The 21593-nt window shown below is 36.4% G+C and overlaps 1 protein-coding gene across 1 annotated transcript; it reads right to left on the minus strand.

The window, feature by feature from the left end:
* Window positions 1–1176: 1176 nt before the first annotated feature.
* LOC102804727 (acyl-coenzyme A synthetase ACSM3, mitochondrial-like) lies at window positions 1177–21257 on the minus strand. Its single transcript, XM_006824080.3, has 15 exons — window positions 20748–21257; window positions 13007–13107; window positions 12704–12816; window positions 9633–9751; window positions 9409–9470; window positions 8921–8975; window positions 7534–7655; window positions 7165–7321; window positions 6724–6852; window positions 6407–6481; window positions 5168–5350; window positions 3913–4040; window positions 3513–3612; window positions 3118–3237; window positions 1177–2811 (listed from the first exon to the last, which is right to left on the minus strand). Exons 1-15 carry the CDS (start codon window positions 21063–21065, stop codon window positions 2725–2727), a joined length of 1869 nt encoding a protein of 622 aa, XP_006824143.2. The 5' UTR covers window positions 21066–21257; the 3' UTR covers window positions 1177–2724.
* Window positions 21258–21593: the final 336 nt, after the last annotated feature.

Raw genomic sequence — 21593 nt, forward strand, 5'->3', positions numbered from 1 at the left:
GTCGTCACCTGTGCACGCTTAAAATGCTATTTTATGCTTTTCTTCATCAAATGCACAATGTCATGATTGCAACGTTCAACATGATAAAGTAACAAAGCTGTTTTTAATGGGAATATATTTAAATTCAGATTACAATAACATGTGTATGTTTGTTAGTTTTAAATCCAAAACTGTCGGTGAAATCTACACATTTCGTGGCATAGCGGATTATAATTTCCATTGCACGTGCGTGTATGTAGCCTGACAAGTTGGCGTAGGTGGCGCCCTGGTTCGCAGCAGTCCCACAAGATAAGATCGCTGCATAGCATTGTAATATGTTATGCAGCCATCTTACCTTGTAATGTTGTCTATTGTTCTGTGTTCTAGGATAAAGTGATATGTATTTGTTTAAAATATTATTGACACTATTTTTTTATATTCACTTTATGTTCTATGTTTAGCCATACAAGTATGCGCATGCGCAGTGGATTAGAGAAGAGTGCCGAAGATTATTGTAACCAAGTCGTCGACAAACTGCAACAAGGTATCACACTGATGAACATACTCCTTCTGCAAAATGTCTCTGACCCAAAGCAGTTGTTGGTTGCTCTCGTAGAAAAAAGTATGCTACAACAACGAATAGAAGAGTTCACTAATAATGGTTTTGGTAAACTCAATGGCATGCATTATTCACTTGATATACAGATGAAAGACAGTGAACGCGTCTACATACAACTCCCGGATGATTGCCGGCGCAAAACAAAGATTGACAATTGTCCCTACTACGCATCTTTGAACACGCATTGGACCGTGGAAGTAGAACCCATACCGGAAGTGTTTACCTGGACAGCTATGGGAAAGTATACTCGCTCCGTAGAATTTTACAAAGATACTACACCAACAGCCGGACAGACTGGTAAAGAAATTCTTGCAGAATTACAGTTTGTCATACAAAAACCCGAAGGTCAAATAGTGGTAAGAAGTTAATTATTGTCTTCTTAAATATTAACAGATACACAATTTTAATGATTGTACTCAACTTATTTATACATTTATGTTATACAGAGTAAAGAGAGAATACCAAAAAATGTTCCAGTATCAAAAGAACATACACCGGGTATGGAATATTCATTTACATCTTGTAAATCCTTATATTATCCTCTCTATCGTATTCATTAAGTAATTGACAATGAAAGATAACTTCTCAGTGTTTATTTACTTACAGAAATGAAAGCTTTGATATCTGTAGTTGCAAGAGAACTGCCTGCGGATGAGTGGAAATTCTTCGCCCGCGACAGACTCGCAATAATGGAGAGAGACCTTGAAAGTATTGTGCATGATTATGGAAGATTAATGGAACAGAAGTACCAAATGCTTTTGCTCTGGTTAGAAAATAGTGAAGGCCATGCTACGGTTAATATTCTGTTAGAACACCTAAAACACCATAAACTGAAAAATGTACTTTTTGAAGTAGAAAAACAATTGAAGATAAAGTATTCTTAATGTTTGCGATTTATCCGTAATCCAACAAAAATGTTTGCGTATTACCGAATTCAGTGACTGAAGAGTGTCACTGACACCAATATTAAAGACATTTGGTTTTCAAAATATCTTTCACTAATCAGCATGTTCGTACATGGCTTAGTCAACAAGAGATTACCAAGTGTATTCAATAATTCACACTTTTACCACGTGACATGATGCGGAATGTGTGACCTTAGAATTTCAAAGGTTGAACACAGGCCAGGGAAATTTAATGTCAAGTACGATGAGCCCAAATAATGAAACCCCATTCGAAAAAACATTAGAAATATTACGCATACAAATTCTTGTTAAACAACAATTCAAAGTACTTTTTCAAACATAAAAAATATACATTATTCTAAAATAACGTTTATTTATTCCTTTACATATAATAGAAGAATCTAATTTTTGTAAAACAATTTTAATAGCCCTATATCATATTATTACGTACGTAATTTACACTTTTATGAGTAAGATTAGAATTTTCCAAAACATTTCTCTTTTAATTTGATTATAAGAACTGTATTAATATGTGTATTTTTGCATACGTTTTATGAACTACAACTCAATCTTAATTAATATGTGAACCTGAATTAAAATAGCCTTTTCAGATTCTAGTTGATATTTGCGTAAAATAATAATTATCCTAAAACATGTTTTACAAATATGTGATACAAATGAATAAACTATAGTCTTCAATGCCTTTATTTTAGTTGGATTCCATGTTTACATCGTCTATTATTGGTAACATAAACCGACCAATAGGTTTACTATAGAGATCATATCACACATGACGTAATTTACTTAAAGCGGGAGAGTCGTCACCTGCGCACGCGCGGGAATTAAGTCCCAAGCGACGATAACACACGCTAAAAACGCAAAGGCTCATGGGTAGACGCTTGTTTGTAAACAATGACACACTATGGCCATCTGACGCATGCGCAGGCGACGACTCCCCGCTTTAAGTACATTAGACGATAATAACGGTTATAGTTTGTTAGACTATTTGTTTGTTTTCATTCTCTGAAAAAAACACGATATATATATAATACCTCTATTTTCTGAACCTACGCACTAAGTTCACATGTTATCAACACTTTGGTTTATAATATGTTGCATACACCTCGTGTTCGAACACTGTCGCCAATTGACGAAACGTTGCTTGCAGCACAGCTGTATTGTCCTTAGAATATTGTTCGCTAGATCACAGTAAATCTCAGTTCATTCTTTATTCCACTCTTGATTACGTAGAGTGAAACGTTGTATTTTGTTGCTAACAGTTTTAGGAAGTTCTTCAATAAATTCGATCTACAAAAAATCAAATGTGATGAATATGTTAAAACAATCTCAGTAATGATATATTTGTATTATTATGATAAAAGATTATGTCATATAAAGACAATATTATACAATTGATTTTATAATAGTATCTAGAGTACGTGGTACCTTACAATTTCTAATTCAATTTGTTGGTGTTTATGTTCCTTCCATTTACAGTGGAAGTATGACATTGTTATGTTATTTAATTTCCGTTATATTTTATTTATTTATTCAGTCAGAAAATTCAACTAGAAAGAAAATAGATTCAACAAATGGCATGTATGTAGAATTTACCTTTCGTGGATATTTATACGGCGCAGTGATTTTCTTTGTATGTTCCTGTAATTCTTTTATCAGGTCATCTTTATCGTGGTCTTTATATTCTTCTTTGAGTACAACAAATGCTTTGACAACCTAGAATTAAAATAGAGCTTCGTTATTGTTAACGTGCATGTTGTTGCGTGTATTTGTGTCACACTGACTGACTATAATTTCAAGGTTTCAGACTGATTTGAACGGAAATTTGACAAATTTGAACCGAAAGAAGTCCACGTCCACAAATTGTCTACTTCAAGGTAATCCCAAAATGCCTGTGGTACTGTAATAGTCTCTGTACGTTGAACGCTGAAAGCAATTGATGTTAAAAAGTCCAAATGCGATGTACGATTTTAGTGAATTGTTGAATTTACCTCTCCTCTGACTTCATCCGGGCTACTGACAGCTGCTGATTCAGCGACAGCTGGATGCTCAAAGAGGGCGTTCTCCACCTCAGTGGGACCAATACGATAGCTACAAATAAGAACAAGGTTTTAGACATTATATTAATTTCGTTGATACCATAACAAAAACTTTCAATACCGATATGTCGTGTTTACAATGTGAAGGAAGACGCATTCGTGTATTTTAGAAAAGATAATATAAATTGTTGTTTCGGAGCATCAGTTGTTCACACATTTTTTTTTCAGAACTTATAAAGTCCATGATACTGGTACAATGCTTAGACAGATAATTGACATATTAACGTCTACGTCTTTAACCTCTTCTATGAAGTACTAGTATGTGGTTTAGCACATTCATGTGAGTACCCACCCTGCTGAGGAAATGATGTCATCATCACGTGAGATAAACCGGAAATAACCTTCGTCATCTTTTATACCTCTGTCACCAGTGAGATAGTAATCACCACAGAAAGCAGCCTTGTTTCTGGCTTCGTTATCCTGAAATGAAATAGGTGTTATATAGATTTATGGCAAGACCAGATCGATACACCAATATGATCGATCGATAATGACATACACATATTACGATGAATGGCAAAAAATGTATTGCGAAAACAGAGGGGGGCAAGGGTTATTTTCGTTCAACGTAATTGTAATATTTGTTTGTTTGTACAATGTAAATTGAAAAAATAAATTCCGTAATTCTGTAATCACAGGCTAGACGTAACGTAATCAATCAAATATTTTTTTCGTACACTGTAAAAATGTGTAATTTTTCTCGGTACATACAAGAATTTACATCGAAATAAAAAAGTCGTAAAGAATAATCCAGGGAAATTACATTTTCGAAACTGTAAAACGACTAGATGACACAATTTACTGCAAAATTCATTTTTCACTGTAAACTGTAAAAACGTCTTTTTTTCCTTGTAAATTGTAAAAAGCCGTTTTTATTTCCCGTAAAACTGTACCTGCTACCCCCATTGCCCCCCCCCATAACAATTGAAGTCTCATCAGGTTTTCAGTCACATGTCTGACATTCTGCACAGACATTACATTTGAGTTCACGTTTGATTACAAATTTCCAGATATTACAAAATTGCTATAATAAATAATCCTCAAAGAAATCTAATAATCTATCACCGCAACCAGTTACTATATCATGGACTTCAAAATAGAATTGAAATAGACACTTTTTATTTTCTGGTTGTAACCCAAAAACATTCTTCAAAATATAAACAACGGGTAAGCAACTCAAAAATCTTTTAAATCGTGGGAGTCGTCACCTACGCATGCGTCAGGTGGCCATAGCGTGTCATTGTTTACAAACAAGAGTCTACCCATGAGTCTTTGCGTTCTTAGCGTTTGTTTTTATCGTCGCTTGGGACTCAATTCCCGCGCGTGCGCAGGTGACGACTCTCCCGCTTTTACACGTTCATAATCCATTGTTGGTTTCAGTTTCAACATCAATTTCAACATCAGACACAACAGTTTGTCATTGCAGTACATCTCCTGAACATAAGAAATACATAAAAACAATAATCTACAATTTCGAACGAGACATTCTAAGCAAGTGTCTATATAGTGTTGATGGAATACAACACTATTGAAGATTATCATCTTACTAGATATCCAGCAAAGAGTCCAACTGGTCTATCTGGGAAAACTTTGACTCCAATAATTCCCTCAGTACCATTTGGTTGTTCTACGCCATTTTCATCCACAATTCTAATATCAAATCCTGGCACAGCTTTTCCAATCCACCCGAGACGCTGTTTTACGCCAGGAAACGTTCCAAGCAACAATACCTGGCAATAAACATAGTTGAACTCTGGTGACCTTGCCCTTTGTTATATAATATAATTCCCTTTAACATAGTTTGTTTCAATATAAATATACATTGTCATAATTAATTTTGAATACAAAAAAGTTTTGAGGTTGAACTAACAGTGGGGAATCAGTCTACCGAATGTCCTTTAAAGATGTAAATATCTTACAAAAACATTTGTGCCTTATTTGTTTAATTATTTTAAGGGACATAATTTCCAGCTTTATTCAAAGTAATTCAGATATTTTAGTATAAAAACAAATGCCTCATTGCAAAAAAAAAAAGTGTTGCATTTAGACGTGAATAGATTCATAAAACATGCAAGATAATACAAAATCTTAGCTGGCTTTTGTCCAAGTATTTTGTACAGGTGTCTGTCAAAAATTAATGATTCACTGAGACAAATATGAACTGCCTCATTGTGTGACTACTGTATTATATGAAAAGTAAAAAAAAACACCCTTTATGAATAGCTATCATGTTGCAAGCTCTGCTTTGTATGTAAATCAACTTAAATAGTTAGTTGGTGTCCAGTGGAGGGAGAAGTCAACACTAAGCCGGGGTATTTGAAACCGAAATTGTCATCTAAGCGTTAGGCCGTCGCTGATTGGCTGCTGAGCTGGAATGCCAATTTTTAGTTTTAAATACCCCCAGGAAAGTGTTCAAGGTTCTTCGCGTAATTAGGTGTTCGTATGCAAGGGATTTTTCCACACAAAAACGACGAATTAGGCCGAATTTTGTTATCGGTTGGCTTAATATGACCCCAACGGACCGTATTTTTGTGAAAGATTGGTATTTTTGTCCTGATTTGTAGGAATCTGAAAAACGCGTTTCACAACTTGTCTCTTATTTAGTTTTATGCGTCATTCAAGATGGCGGCCCCCATATAGTAAATATCGTATTTATTTTATTATCACGTGTGCGCCAGCTGACTGTGCTGTTTAGATAGTTACATGCAACATATATATAATAACAGTGGGTATCAGTCTCTGACTGAGCAAAAGAAAAATAACTTGTACACTTAATGTGAACTTACCGTTTCTGTTTGTCCCCAGCCTTCGTATACACTGCACCCAGTTGCTTTTTTCCAAGAAAGAACGAGGTCTGGGTTCTAGAGAACAAAAAACACGAGAACACATAAGTACATCCGGGCTGAAGATAGCATGCTTTTAACATTCAGACTGTTTAATTTGCAGTTTTAGAAAAACTAAGTTTTGCATAACAATGCACCAAAAAAGACCCAAAAGCTGGGTCAGGCTTCACTGATCGATCTTGACGCCATTTACTCGAATTGCTTAAAGGCTTAATAAAATCGCTATATAATGATGACGTAACATTGTATTTTGTACCTACCACAGACTCTCCCCCACTGACACATCTCCGCAAATATGGAAATTTATACTGTTCGGGGCTGTTAAGTAACATCATACGATATATCGTGGGTCCAGCTAAGAACACTGTGATTGGATGGCTACTTAATACCTGGAAGGAAAACAGAAATTCAATGGTGAATGGATGGCTTCTCAACACCTTGCATGTATGCAAATGTTAATCCTTCAAATATTGACAACTAAGAGTCTTTACATACAGGAATGAGCTTGATCTGGAAGTGTAAATAAACCCGTGTGTGTATGTACAACGATACGACCACTATGAGACACGAAACACATTTTGTTACATTTATTCCAACTATATGAACGGCGACATTTATCAGTGTATATTTCGACGAGGGTGGCTTTGTATAGGTGACTGGTCGGATCTATTACGTAACTAGTTATTACGTCATATAATTACCTTCAGTGTCTGTACAGGGTCAAATCGTGGTTCATGGTAAACAAATACACATGCGCCCATAATCCATGGAGAGAATAAATATCCATACGCCCCCAACGCCCATCCAGTGTCGGATAAAGTCCAGAACACGTCTTTACTTGTTAAACTTAGCCAATGTCTGGTCGTGTTTAAAATACGAGACAAAACATGGTTTAAATAGCAAAAATAGTGTTCTTATTTCTTTACGCTATATTAGTAATTGCATTGCAATTGAGACCAGTCAAAACGAACAAGACTTTACATTGATAACATTTGTAGGTGTAGAATCACCCTTAAATTACACAAGGCAATAACAAGTAATTCCTATCCTGTTTGTGTGTCATAACTTACTTTCCAGTGACGTAATGGCCAATACCCCAACTTGTATGTGTATGCAAGGCCATTTTGGGTTTTCCTGTAGTTCCACTTGTAAAATATATCATGGAGTGATCATGGTGTTTTGTTTGTATAGACTTTAAGAAGAAAACAAAATAACATATTAAAAATTGCATTACGTGTCAAGCGTATTCTTAATATCACCTAATCTGAAAGCTTGCCGCTATCGAACGTGAGAGTTTTTTTAGTACAAAAATGACCTATCCGTAGTTGGTGGAAACTAGTACATTTCTTGAGCGTAGCGCCTGGATAGTGGGGCAAGCCATATCTAGTGCCCATTGATCCCATGAGCTTGTAGGACAACCTCCTGAGCCTGCAACGGAACACAAGATCTGTGTACTCCACATTGCTATCCGTTTTCGCTCTGTAGCATTACGAGTCGACATATTCCATATCAGTGATTAGTTCATCCAGGATGCTTTAAATGACACCCTGGACTGGCTCTAATGTGTGTGTTAAGCTAACATCTGGTCGATGTATTTACTATGTTTTTATTTTATCATTTCTCGAATATGAAAATATCTATTGTGCTCAGATGCTGAAACTCTTTTTTTTCACTTGCTTATTGCCATTTAGACAAATGAGCATACCCCACACCACAGTCTTTACAGAAGTACAGAAGGCCAACTCTTTTCACATACCTTGCACAGGATTAAATCTCACATCGTCTTTAGAAAAGTCTCCTTGTGAATATGTTTATGTTTCAGCTTCCTAAGAGTAAATGTGTGTGTGTGTTTTTTTTTTTTTTGGGGGGGGGGGGGTCGGCCAAATCTCTCGTCTCTAAAAGTATTCAAATAAAATTGATTTGCCAGAACAAATAACAAAATCCGCCCAAAAGCTCACGAAACATAATGCATATAAACCAATGACCAATGACCTAAGGGTGACCACCAGCACATTTAACTACGACCAGTCAATTCAGCTGACAGGTTGTTGCATTCATAACTATATATAGATATATTGGCAATGCACAAAGCCTTCACATTTTGGCGGAAATAGGGCTGGGACTCTGATCTTATCGAAATGAAAAGTAAGCTTGACCTGCCTGCACACGTTCCCCCATGGAGAAGGAGACCCAACGGTGCTTATGTCGCTTGCAGAAAGGAGTGGGACAGGTTCTAGAAATAAGATAAGTGGTCCAGTTCCTCTATCATATATAATAGTCAACTGGATAAAGTCATCCACACAATGCATGTCCTAGTAGTCCCCCGCGTACAAAGCAACATGTATTACATTTTCAATGACCTCTCCCTATATATATATATATATATATATCTAACTAGCTAGTTAAACTCTTAAATATAGTATAGATATTAAAAGTAGTTTAGTATACATTTTTTACCTCAAAATCATCGTCTGAATTCTTGTATAATTTGTCAAATGACAACCACCCATCTCTGAAAGCAAGCAATCACGTGTCAGTGTGTTTTGAATTATCTTTATGCAAATAAAATGACGTCACGGAGTATTCAATGTAGTTAACTATGCATGAAGACGTTTGGAAGGACACATTAAGGAACAAAAGCAAAAATAGCCACAGACAAATTTATAACTGTTGTGGCATTGATATTGTTTATGGTCCTTGTTCAGGCAGTAAACTTTGTTTTTCACAACCAACTGGTAATACATCAACAAACCAGACATAAATCCATCCAAATCGCGCAGCAAAAATGAGCATACAGTGTTTGAAGGAGCCATTTGAGTGAAAATAACCAATTTTGGCAGTTTCTTGAGCTCATTTACATACAACTGGACCTGGATCAACAATTACCTGTCTGTCCTTAAAAACAAAAACAAGTACTTCAGCCATTTTGAGGGATCATCTCTTACCTTTCCATTTTATCGTCTGAAACTAATATTTTGTTCTTTAGAATACCGTCTTTGTTTTTATACTACCCAGAAAAAATCAGAAATTAAAGTTGTTATTATTGAAAATGATGTTAGTCAATTCCTGGAATTTGCTAGAAATGTCGTTTTCATTGGCTGATCGTGTTCGCGTGACTTACACGGGCTACTCACCAATGACACTGATTCTGGCAGATCACGTGACTTACCTGGTCTGCCATCACTGCATGTTCTTTGTCAGTGACTATGGTCGTTGCTTTGGATGTATCTAGTCTATAGGCGATGTCTTTGGCAGTGAGCTGTGGTGAGCCTGGAGATACGACTGCACCTGTGGATTGTGTCAAGTATTATGGAATGTTTCATTACAGAAACACCTGTAAACGCCAATCCGTCAAAATTGGAGAAACTATGATGTTCAATGTATATAATGTTTTAAAATGTTCATGTTGTAGTGATATACAAGTCGGCGAAGATCGCATTGAAATCAAGCAAAAACTGGCAACACTAAACCATTCCAGTAACTTGCGCCTTCTGCAGATATATTTGTTCTAAACTATTATTACTAACTAATTCATATACCCAAATTTCGAAATCCACACATTAAAATAGTCATAATTAATTGATCAAGCATTTTTAAACATAAACGATGCGATATAATTTTATGAATACCAACTCCAAAAACACTGGGGAAACAGCGTTGTGTTGAAATAGCTGTCATGGTATTTACTGTACAGTCCACCTGTCTTAAGTGTTCATACTGGCAGAGGAGTTCAGAGTAACTTGCAGGTCTATCAAGTCTGACAGAGACATATCACGCCAAAAAAGAGATTAAAGCAAGATTTTAATTTAGTTCTCACAGCGATTGACCTGGAACCACCAGTCAGAAAAGGGGGCCAAAAAACATCTTTAGAGCCTTAGGCGCATCAAGGCCAAGCTAGCTGGCAAGGTGCCTACACCTCTTCCTGAGACAAATGGCACTATTGTCTCATCTCTAAAAAAAACACTGGTAACTGTCATAAATATATTTGGACTATTCCACATCACAGCAGTGCAAGTGATGAGAATCCATGGCCCAAATATTTCATTTAGATGTTCATCTTCATGATGTGTATTTCGAGCAGGATTACCATCCTGACTAAGGAAACCCACATGCAGCGTGGTATTTAGTATTTTCGTTGAGAACGGCATGCCACTCACCTACAGACCCATAACCAATATGGGTGTAGTAAATTTATGTATCTCATCCGATTTGCCCCCAGGCTCCTTCAAACTTATCACAAATTCGTTAATGTCCTCGTTTGTCATATGGGTTATTAAAACGTGCCCAGGCCTTACTCTAGGGTAACAGTGTCTGAATCTCGTATATTATCTAGCAAACTTGGTAGTTGACATGGAAGTAGATGATGTCCTTGTTAAGTGTTATGTTGCTGGGATGTGATCCTGGACAGGCACACCACACACTGATGTCGCACACTGTGGCTGTTGTGAATTTACCACATCACTAAAGTGTACACTTGTTAGCTGATTTTTCTGAAAGATGTCTGGAGTTTTAGCTTTGAATGAGTCCTTTGAAACTAGTGTGGTGGCTAATACCTGGATTCTAAGCTTTGGTAACTGCTCATCTATTACTATAGCTGGGTAGAATGTCCAAAGTTTGATAGTGTGTTCCTCATATCCAACACCAACATCCAAGAGTTGCTGTGGCAGCACAAATGCATGTGTGGATGTACAATTGAAATCAAGTGGTTGCTTCTTAAACTAGTTGAATTTGTTGGAGACTTTTTTCCGGCATAGCATAGGTCTGAGCAATGCCATCTCAATGAGCATTGGGTATATAGGCTAATGAGAGAGACGATAAACAAACATGTGCTTAGGGCCTGCCTCGACCCTTTACTCAGCCTTATAAAACCTTCACAAATACTGTCACTCTTGTTTATTCGCCTGGTCAATTACCCATAACTTCATCTGGTTCAATCATCCAGTTTGCCTTAGCAGAATTGCTTAGTGGGTTGGGGATATTGTAGATGACCTTCTCACTGATAACTATAGTGCCCCATGCATATATGACGTACAATCTTTGAGCTGTCCATTTACATAATTGCTATATTCAGTGACTTGGATGAAGTTAGCTTTTTAGGGCCGACCGGACTCCGGGATATTTTGATGAGATCAAACCCAACTAGCTCATTGAAACTTTTCGGTTTTAAGAAATCCACTTTAACCCATTCAAATATGAGCGCACCTTGCTAGTTGGTTGGTTTTATGCAATCAACTGCTGGAAGGCCTACATTTAAAGTGTTAAAGGGACTTCACAAATCACTTCTTGCTATCATGATACTAGAACTTCAGTAAAATGCTACCATTATTCATACAATGTACAATAGTGTATGATAAGATATCGATGCCATGTTGAAATTCAACGACATCTGTATTAAAAACCCAAAGTTTCATCAGATAAAAAAACTGTTATTATTTTTTTCAAATGGCAAGTGTTATGAGCGTGTTGTCGCCCAGGATGTAAAAAAGAAGGAAACGATCAGAAGGCATTTATGTTTGAATGTTACAAAAATATTGGCAGTAAGACATCATTTGCTGTAAGACATGCATGACGTCCGTGGATAAAAACGTTGCAGATAATGTCCAGAAGGTATATGTGCTAAAATACAAACAGTCTGAACAGGCAGTCGTAGTTGAAGTAATCAGGATAGGATGCTCGTCAGCACAAAAAACAAAGGTCACCACCCCAATATGTTATTGTGGAAAAGCCTTCAAATACTAAATTTTCACCAACAAAAATAACAAAACCTTCCTGCCGACCCTAAGCAACACAGAGCATGGACTCGGACGGTTTTCTGGTCGATCCAATGAGTGTATTCGCCCCCGCTGCTACAAATATACATAGTAACAGTTCTGGACCAAAAGGGTTTTTGCGGGCTGAAGAGGAGCCTGGCGCGCCTCCCCCTAAATCCGCGCTTGCAAGTACTGTTAAAAAATAGTGTGAGCAAATGGTGAAACACTGGTAAAATGTTGATCAAATATTATTAAAATAGTGACAATAAAACTTGAATAACAAACAAATAATGGCCAAGTAACGTGATAATTATCCAAATTATTTAACACCAGCGATTTTAAAATGAGCAAATAATCACAAAATAAGGCAGATAATTTATTTAACCATGGACCTTTTCTCAGGTGTATCTATGCATTGACGGTAAACGTCAGATTTTAACAAACAAACAAACAAACAAGTTTGTTTTGGTGTGACGTTAACATTACATACCAATACGTTTACAGCCAAGACAAACCAACCACCATTCAGGAACACGGTGCAGAATTACAATAACTCGGTCGCCTTTCCTTATTCCACAAACATTATGTAGAAACTTGGCAGTTCTGTAAAATAAAACATTTGATTATTGTTTCTCTTAAAATAATGATGTTTTTTTTATCAAATAGTAAAGCAGCTTTACATGCAAATCAGGCGTTAGGCTGAAAATATTTGAGACCACATTTCTCAACGGTAATGTGTTTGGGGTTTTCAGGTGTTTGGTTCGTACTCAGGTGTCAAATAATCTATTCATACCTCGTAGTGTAAGACTTTAGATCTTGAAAGGACCATTTCAGTTCGTCACCTTTAGAGTTGACCCACCATAATGCAGGTAAGTTCGTGTCACGTTCATTCGTCTGAAAGCGTACAGTCATAGTTTGATCAGAAGATATATAACATGGACACCCACAATACAATAAATGAGAAAGCTGCTAAAACTGATAAATATAATATAAAATATAAATAATTCCAAAAACTAATATACACTTAATTATGCACAAAACACAATCTACACAAACATTCGACTGTGTTGAGTGACATTCATTCAGCTTGTTCGTTTGGGTCGTTGGATATTGTTAGTTTGTTTCGTTTTGTTTTGTAATTCCTGATATCTGCATTGGCGTCAAGAATAATTTAAAATATGCAATATGAATTATTACGAACTGTATGTGTGTGGTTTTGTAGAGGAGGTTTCCCCGAAGTGAGAATTAATTGGCATCTCGATCATGCGTTCTTTATGGGATTATGCTGGTAATGAAAACAACAATTTTTCGAGGAAGAAGATATGTTTAAATTGACTGAAGATTGTTGTATTTTCTTAACAAGTTTGAGCATTCCTTAGGCCGTGCTGTTTCCTCCTGTGTGTGAATGCATTTAGGTATATCCGATATGCAATCATATGCGATTAGCTTAAATCTTAGCCCGTACTTCGTTAAGGTTGAACACTACTTATATCCTTAAGGTAGCAGAATAGTTTTTTGGGCACTTTTCACATTTTTTTTGGAAAATCACACGAATAGCTCCCTAAGGCATGCTACATACATTGGTGTATTTATTTTTTGAGCGCATAGTTTTGACAAACAGTTATAATCAAACTTACATAAACAAAATGGCGACTTTGACCATCGCCCTTTAAGGTCACACATCAGCCCTTTAGTACTGAGGGACTGTAGTCAAACACTATTTTATTTGTTTTATTCATTAACACTTACTCACTCCCGGAGGGAGTGGCAATGGTTACAGATAATAGAATAAAAAATAAACTTATCTACAAAAACAGAATATTAATAGAAAAAACAATAAAACAACTCCTTCTAAAAGAAATTAATATTAATCCCGTATATGTTGTCTAATTTCAAAGCACTTGTTGATATACTGTGCTACCTGGATGATAATACTATCATTAGTTTTTTTTTTTTTTTTTTTTTTTTTTTAGGTTTAACTATCTTTTATTCCATACAATAGAAATTCTTTACAGCACAATGTCAACATACAACAAATGTCACAGCTAGTATAACCCATACAAAATAGACACTGAATACCCATTAACAATTGAAGTCTCCCCACTTGTCCAGGAAAATGGACATTGTATGTCTTCTATTTGAAATTTCTAACTCTATCTTCTGCGTGTAACGTATGTCAGATTTTATGAGATTAAGGCATGGTAGTTCCTTTTTTAATTTACACGTATAGATATTTCTTTTAACAATTATAATTATATGGTTTAGTAGAGGGGAGAAGTCCTTGTCTCCTAATATAATCTGTTTTGCTGACAATGTTCTTGGGCATCCTAGTTTTGTTCCCCATAGATTAAAAATTGATGTCCAGACGACTTTAATAGACTCGCATTCGACAAAAAGATGCACTAGGTTCTCGGTGGTACCATGACAAAATGAGCATAAATCTGACGATACTAATGGTGAATTCATATGGAATAACATTTCATTTGTGTACAGGATATTGTGGTTTAATTTCCACTGAAACTCCCGTAGTTTGCTGCATAGAGTTACCAAAAAAGGCATGGAATAATAAAATTCCCAATCCTTGTTATCCAGATTACACAAAGTATTAAGAAAGAGTTGACTTTTGGGTGTTGTAAAAACATGGGAGGTGAACAGCTTACGTAATTGCTTTTGGGTGGTATTTTCAAGTATAATTATTTGATCACCGGTGACTAGACTAATAGGAGGCTCTGGACGTACACAAATTGCACGACTATTCCTCCAGTCTAATGGCAGTGCAGAGATAATGCCATACCACTGAAGTAGCTGAACATAATTGAGCCCTAGTGCCTGGAAATTAGCCCAATTTTTAATTTTACCATTTGTGTCAAATATATCTGCAATATAAATTATTCCTGCATTAAAAAACGCTCTGTAAAAGATACTTTTATTTTGAATGAGGATATTTTTGTTATTCCATATGATTTCATATTCATGCGAGATGTTTTTATTAGGCCGAACTTCACTCCACTGTTTTAGTAAAGTGTAATAGAATAATGGGAGTTTAACATTGAGTAAGTCAACAGAAAAATTACATTTAAAAATGAAATCTCCTCCCACATATTCCAGGTAATTGGTAAAAAATAATTTCCAAGGGTGAAATTTAGGAGATAGGTATCGTCTTACCCACCCAACATTAATGGCTTTTTGCATTGTATGTATATCAATCATACCCAAACCTCCTTGGCCTATGTCTCCTATCAGTGTGCTGCGTGCTACTCTATCGTGTCCTTGCCATATGAATGTATATATTTTAGTATTTATGAGTTTAATATCCCGTTGTAGAATTGGAATATGGTTGAAAATAAATAGTAATTTTGGAATAACAAAAGTTTTAATAATCTGAATTTTGCCAATAATTGTCAAACTACGTCTAGACCAGCATTGCAACACACTATTTAAGCACTTTATTGGTATATTTATGTTCATTTCATATGCTGCTCTAGCATCATAGGAAAAGAAGACACCCACAATTTTGATAGGAGACATAGGCCATTTCACCCCGAACGGTCTGTCTTGACGGAAGCGCCATCTGCCCAACCAAATTGCTTCAGTTTTGTCATAATTGACCTTTAACCCTGAAACCAGTGCAAATTTGTTAAAAAGAGAGAGAAGATTTTCGCCCGATTTTACATCTGCGACAAAGCAGGTAAGATCGTCGGCATAGGCTGAGCTTTTAATTTGTTGTCCACCAATAGATATCCCTTTAATCCCGTCGCTGTGTTTCTGATTAAGTAACAAAAGCTCCAGAGACAAAATAAACAGTATTGGGGATAGGGGGTCTCCTTGTCTAACCCCCCTAGAAAGGCCGAAAAATCCAGTTGATTCACCCCTGTTCATTACACAGCTCACCGGGTCAGTATAAAAGCATTGCACCCAACGTAGGACGGAAGGACCAAAATTAAATATTTCTAGACATTGGAACATATAATTCCACTCTAGGCTGTCAAAGGCCTTTTGAAAATCGACAGCAAGAAGTATGCCAGTGTCGTTATTATCTTTCGTGTAGTTCATCACACCCTCAATTACACGAACACATTCCCCAATTGATCTATTTTTAATAAATGCGGTTTGTGATTCCCCAATTAACTTGTCTAATACTTTTTCTAATCTTTTGGCAAGGATTCTAGCAGCAATTTTGTAGTCAGTGTTAAGCAGGGTAATTGGTCTCCAGTTAGACAGATACCTCTTATCTTTGTCCTTTTTCTCAATGAGGGTAATAACTCCTTGACGTTGACTACTGGACATGTAACCAAGTTCTGTGGCCGAATTTAGAGAGTTAATTACATAAGAACCAACCCACTGCCAAAATGTCAAATAGAACTCGACCGTTAGGCCATCATTTCCAGGGGTTTTATTTTTATTCATACTTTTAAGGGCATTGAATGCCTCCTGCAACGTAAGAGGCCCCTCACAAAATTCCTTGTCATTGTTCCTGAGTCTGGGAATGTCATTGAGCTGGGAAAGAAGATGAGTCATTTCGTAGTCTCTGGGGTGGCTTTGTGTAGTGTAAAGACTGGAAAAGAAATTACGAATCTGGGTTTGAATAGCATGGTGGTCTGTTGTTAAATTTCCTGACGTATCAAATAGTTGGGTAATCTGGGACTTTTTTGCATTGTGCTTTTCCAAACTTAAAAAATATTTTGTGTTCTTTTCCCCTAGTTCATACCAATCTACACGTGCGCGTATGAGGGCCCCCCTAGCCAAATATTCGTACTCCAAATCTAAATCTCTACGAACGTTTGCAATTTCAACTTTTAAATTCTCACAGTCATTCAGACTAAGTTCTATATCAAGAGATTCCAGCTTGGCTTCAAGTAAATTCCTCGACTCTCGTCGTTTTCTTGCCATGCGTTTCCCAAATAAAATAGAATTAATTTTTATTTTAAATTTCATAAACTCCCATAGGCCTTGGGGATTGTTTGGGTTATTATATTCCTTCTCCCAGTTTTGTAAATTATTTTTAATCAATTCAATATATTCATTATTTATTAGATAGCTGTTGTTCAATTTCCAATATGAATTCCCCAATCTCCCCCCTTGGTCTCCGATATAAATAGTAACAGCAGAGTGATCAGATAATGCATTGGGCACAATATCACATTTTGATACCGACGTTTGCAACGAATTACTGACAAGAAAATAGTCAAGACGACTCTGAATTAATGTCGGACGTAATCGTCTCCACGTATAACGTCTCCTAGTTGGGTTTCTAATTCTCCAGATATCTGTTAAATCAAATTGTGTCATGATATTTTCCATGGCTTTTATAGAACTTTCCCAGACCACTGGATTACCCCCTGACCTATCAAGTTTATTATATAGAGTTAGGTTATGGTCCCCTCCCCAAATAATTTCCAGTTCCAGGTTTGATTGAAAATCTTCTAGAAAAGTAGAAAGTTCATGGAGAAATATGTGGTGTTCGGCTTTAGAGGTTGGGGCATACGTATTGATAAAAAGATAAGATGTGTTTGCTATATTGATTGAGACTATGACTAATCTTCCGTCCTTGTCAATTTTGACATGGTTAATTTGATAGTCCGAGACACTAATGATAGTTAATGTCCCCTTGCTAGCAGAGCTTCCATGAGAAAATATATAGTGGCCTGGTAAGAGGTTTTGCCAGCTAAGTTCATCTTTTGGGGTAGAATGACACTCTTGAAGCATAATGACATTATATTTACCATCGTTTAGCCATTGGAAAACCTTCTCTCTCTTTTTGGCGTCAGCAAGTCCCCGGACATTCAGGGAAATTATATTTATGTTGGTAGATATTTATCCTTTATGTAGAAAACTATATATGGGTAACGGTATGCTGCATTGTAAGACTGGAGGGAAGATAGCTCTGAAAAACCAACAAACAAAAAATTAAAGTACAAGTAAAAATTGTGCCAAGTTGCTACAACGCCATTGGACACACACAGAGCACAATAAACAAGAAATACAAACAAACAAAAACTAAAGATAAATAAAGCCATCAAGGTGCTGTTTTTGAGGTAACTATCTACCCAGCAAATTATACAATATTACATTTAATTAAACATATGCCACTTACTTATTAAATATTCAGTTTGAAATGGCTAAATAAATTAATAACTGAATAATTAAACCACACTGTCAATCAATTAACGGACAATCAGTCAGTCAATCGATCGATCAATCACGCAATTGACAATCAACCAAATACGGACTTCGTATACGGAATTCTAATCACGTTGGCTGTTTGCTATTGTTACATAATGTAACATGTGACATTCAAATTCAAATCATGTTGGATAAGAGGACATTATGTAACAAGAATCTAAACCCATTTATAATAGTTGCAATGATTAATTCATTACATCCATCATTTAATTCGTTACCTTCAGTTCTGAATTCGAATTACAAATTGCTTTTGATTTTGTTTCTTAATTGTTTGAAAGGAAAGCAGAATAAGGTGAATTTTACCGTAAAATCTAACTGAAAATATGTTCTAAACCGAATGAAATAACATTTTGGCTTGGTTAGAATTTAATTTAGCACACAACCAACATGCAGGTGAGCACCGCTCTTAGTTGTTGAATATGGTTGGTATTCGGTAAACGGAGGTATTAATTGAGTGGTAAAAATTTTAACCAAAACATAACCAACCGGTCAAGTTAAGTAAATAAATAAATGTTGCATAAAGAAGCAAATTGTTTTAGAATAAACATCTAAAAAACAGTGTATATTATGTGCCTGGTTTGACATATTCTTTGTCATTTATGTACAACTTGCCGTTATGAAAACGGACACGTTTACCATCCTTATAAGCTCTATTCATTACGTCACGGTAACTTCGTTTAATGTTATAGTCTGCTGGACAAAGATCCACTTGCACAAATATACTGGTGTTTTTTAACACTTCTCGGCGCATAGATAAAATTTTCCGGCGCTGCAATTGTAGTGGAAACTTGACGATGATATGTCTAGGAGAAGTACGAGAAGAATCTCTGCTCTTTGACACAACAGGTGTGCGATGGGCATTGTCTATCACAATGTCAGGAATACTAAATTTGTCTTTAATAAGTGATCTAATAACATTCTCACAATCTTCGCCGCTTTGTTCCGGTATACCACCAAACCGCAAGTTATAATTACGAGAGTAACGCTCCAGGTTGAGTTGGGCATTACCATTTGATGTAATTTTCTCGTTTGCCACTGATAATTCTCTATGCAGTTGACCTACATGTTTTTCTAGCTCGGCAAGCCTGGACTTTACATTAGTTACTTCTTTGTCAATAAAAGTCGTCCCATTTTCTAACTCGTATACCCTTTTTTCTACTGACACAACACGTGCCGTGATAGCTTTCTGTTCCGCTAGAATGCTGTTTACTGTTTCGGAAACACCATCTACTGTACTCACCAAATCTTTTAGACATTCCTTTATCAGCATTTTCATTGAACTCACAGACAGACATTGACTCACATTACCGAGTTCCGAAGCATCGTCACCAGTGGCGTCGCCATCTTGAAAATATTTCGAGGTCTGCTGGTCACCGGCTGCAGGTGAATGAGTTTTCGATTTTGAACGAAGTTCCAATGGCATAATGATGTCGTAAATTCACAAATCGTTGAGAGTGGCTATAATTGACCAAATACAAGTTGTACTGAGCTGTTATCGCTACTGTAGTGGCATAAAACAGAAATTCTCTGCTGAGCGATGTTACCACTGACTTCACTCCACACTCATGACGTCACACTCAACAGTGCAGTGAACTGTTCTTCAGAAGGCAGTCAATCAAATCAGCAGCTGTATCAAACAGGACACTGTGTCTGTCACTATATTTGGGACACTCCACCATAAAATTCATTTTAAATGGTACCTTAGTTACACATGTCACAAACCATGTTATCAAGTTGAGTGGAGTACAGTTGTGTCTGCCACTCTCAATCTTGAGGGCATTGGTCACTCAGACGGAACTTAGCCAGACTAGTTCTCAAATCAATGTTTTTGATATTCATGAGATATGGTTCCATACTGATATTGAATTTAAATGTTCTGTAAGTTCTGAGTTTGTTTTTTCCCTGGACTTGGTTGGACTTGATGATATTTATGTCTGTTGAAGTTAATTTGTCACTTTTAGTAATCAAACATTCCTGTTTAATATTCTGTAATTTCAAAATACCACTTGGTTTTTAGGCTTTTATTAACTGAAAAAGCTTCTTTAAGAACAACATTTTTAGTATTTTAAATGCGGTTGTTGTTTTATTAATTGATTTTTAATAAATATACCTAAAGAGTACTAATATCTCCCTAACTCGCTGCACATTCCCACAATTGGGGTTCTTTGAGAGACTCGAAGAAGATATCGACACAATCTGATTAAAATCTGATGTAGTGTACGGGCTTTAATTATTTTGGCTATAAACTTATTTTAATTTTATTTTTTTATTACTTTTGTTATTAATGCCTTTTTATTTTACTATTTTATTTTTACATCTTGGCCCGTTTGACTATGGGTGAAAATAAATACCTTTTCTTTCTCTGCCCATGCATCCACCACATCCACGGCAAAATTAAAGTACTCTGGTACTTCCCATTTAAAGTTTTTAACTTCATTCTCGAAGAGTCGCTGTGCATGTACATCGGAGCTAAGTGACCGGTGACGGGTCCCAGTAGCAAGGGGTTGCAGCCTTTCAAGGTCAGTTGATTTAGTAGTTGTGCGGGACACACATGCAGAGTGCCTAGAGTTGTTGAACGAGGTCACTGCGATGGATCGTTTTGCGAGCCTGGAAGCCGTCAATGTAGTGGCCCGAAACGTCGCCAGGTTTAAACGGCGCACGGCTAACATACTGACTGTATGTTGATATCAGCTGATTAGCTTGACTCAAACTCAAGGTTGATAAACGATGAACTACTCAAAGCGACAGTTCTCACCACGAAATAAACTAATCTCGGCTTCGACATCCAATGTAATCTTCTCTTAACCTGGCGATCTGCATAGATACAAACCTCTGAATACACCCGAAAGATTGCATGGAACCGATAACACCACCGGGATGTTGATTTTGTAAACATTCAATTAAGGTCATGAACTCGTCGTGCGAGTTATGCTTTTATGTTCCAGTCCCTGAATGAATTGTAAACACAGCCGCTAGCACAGGGCGCCCTCTCAAACAAAACTTTATTGTGTCAATATTCTGAGAACGGATGCAGATATCACTGTCCTCATGGTCTTTAGGAGTATTTTAAAAAACAAAATGCCTGTAGCTGATAATACGTAATATATTTTTTTTTCGTTTTTTTTATTATTAATAAATAATGATATTCCAATTCAATTATATGGAAACCCTAGGCCGGCGTATTAGTGTTGTTCATG

The sequence above is a fragment of the Saccoglossus kowalevskii genome, chromosome 22 (assembly GCF_978046115.1).
Source record: "Saccoglossus kowalevskii chromosome 22, keSacKowa6.1, whole genome shotgun sequence".
In the NCBI taxonomy this organism is placed as follows: domain Eukaryota; kingdom Metazoa; phylum Hemichordata; class Enteropneusta; family Harrimaniidae; genus Saccoglossus; species Saccoglossus kowalevskii.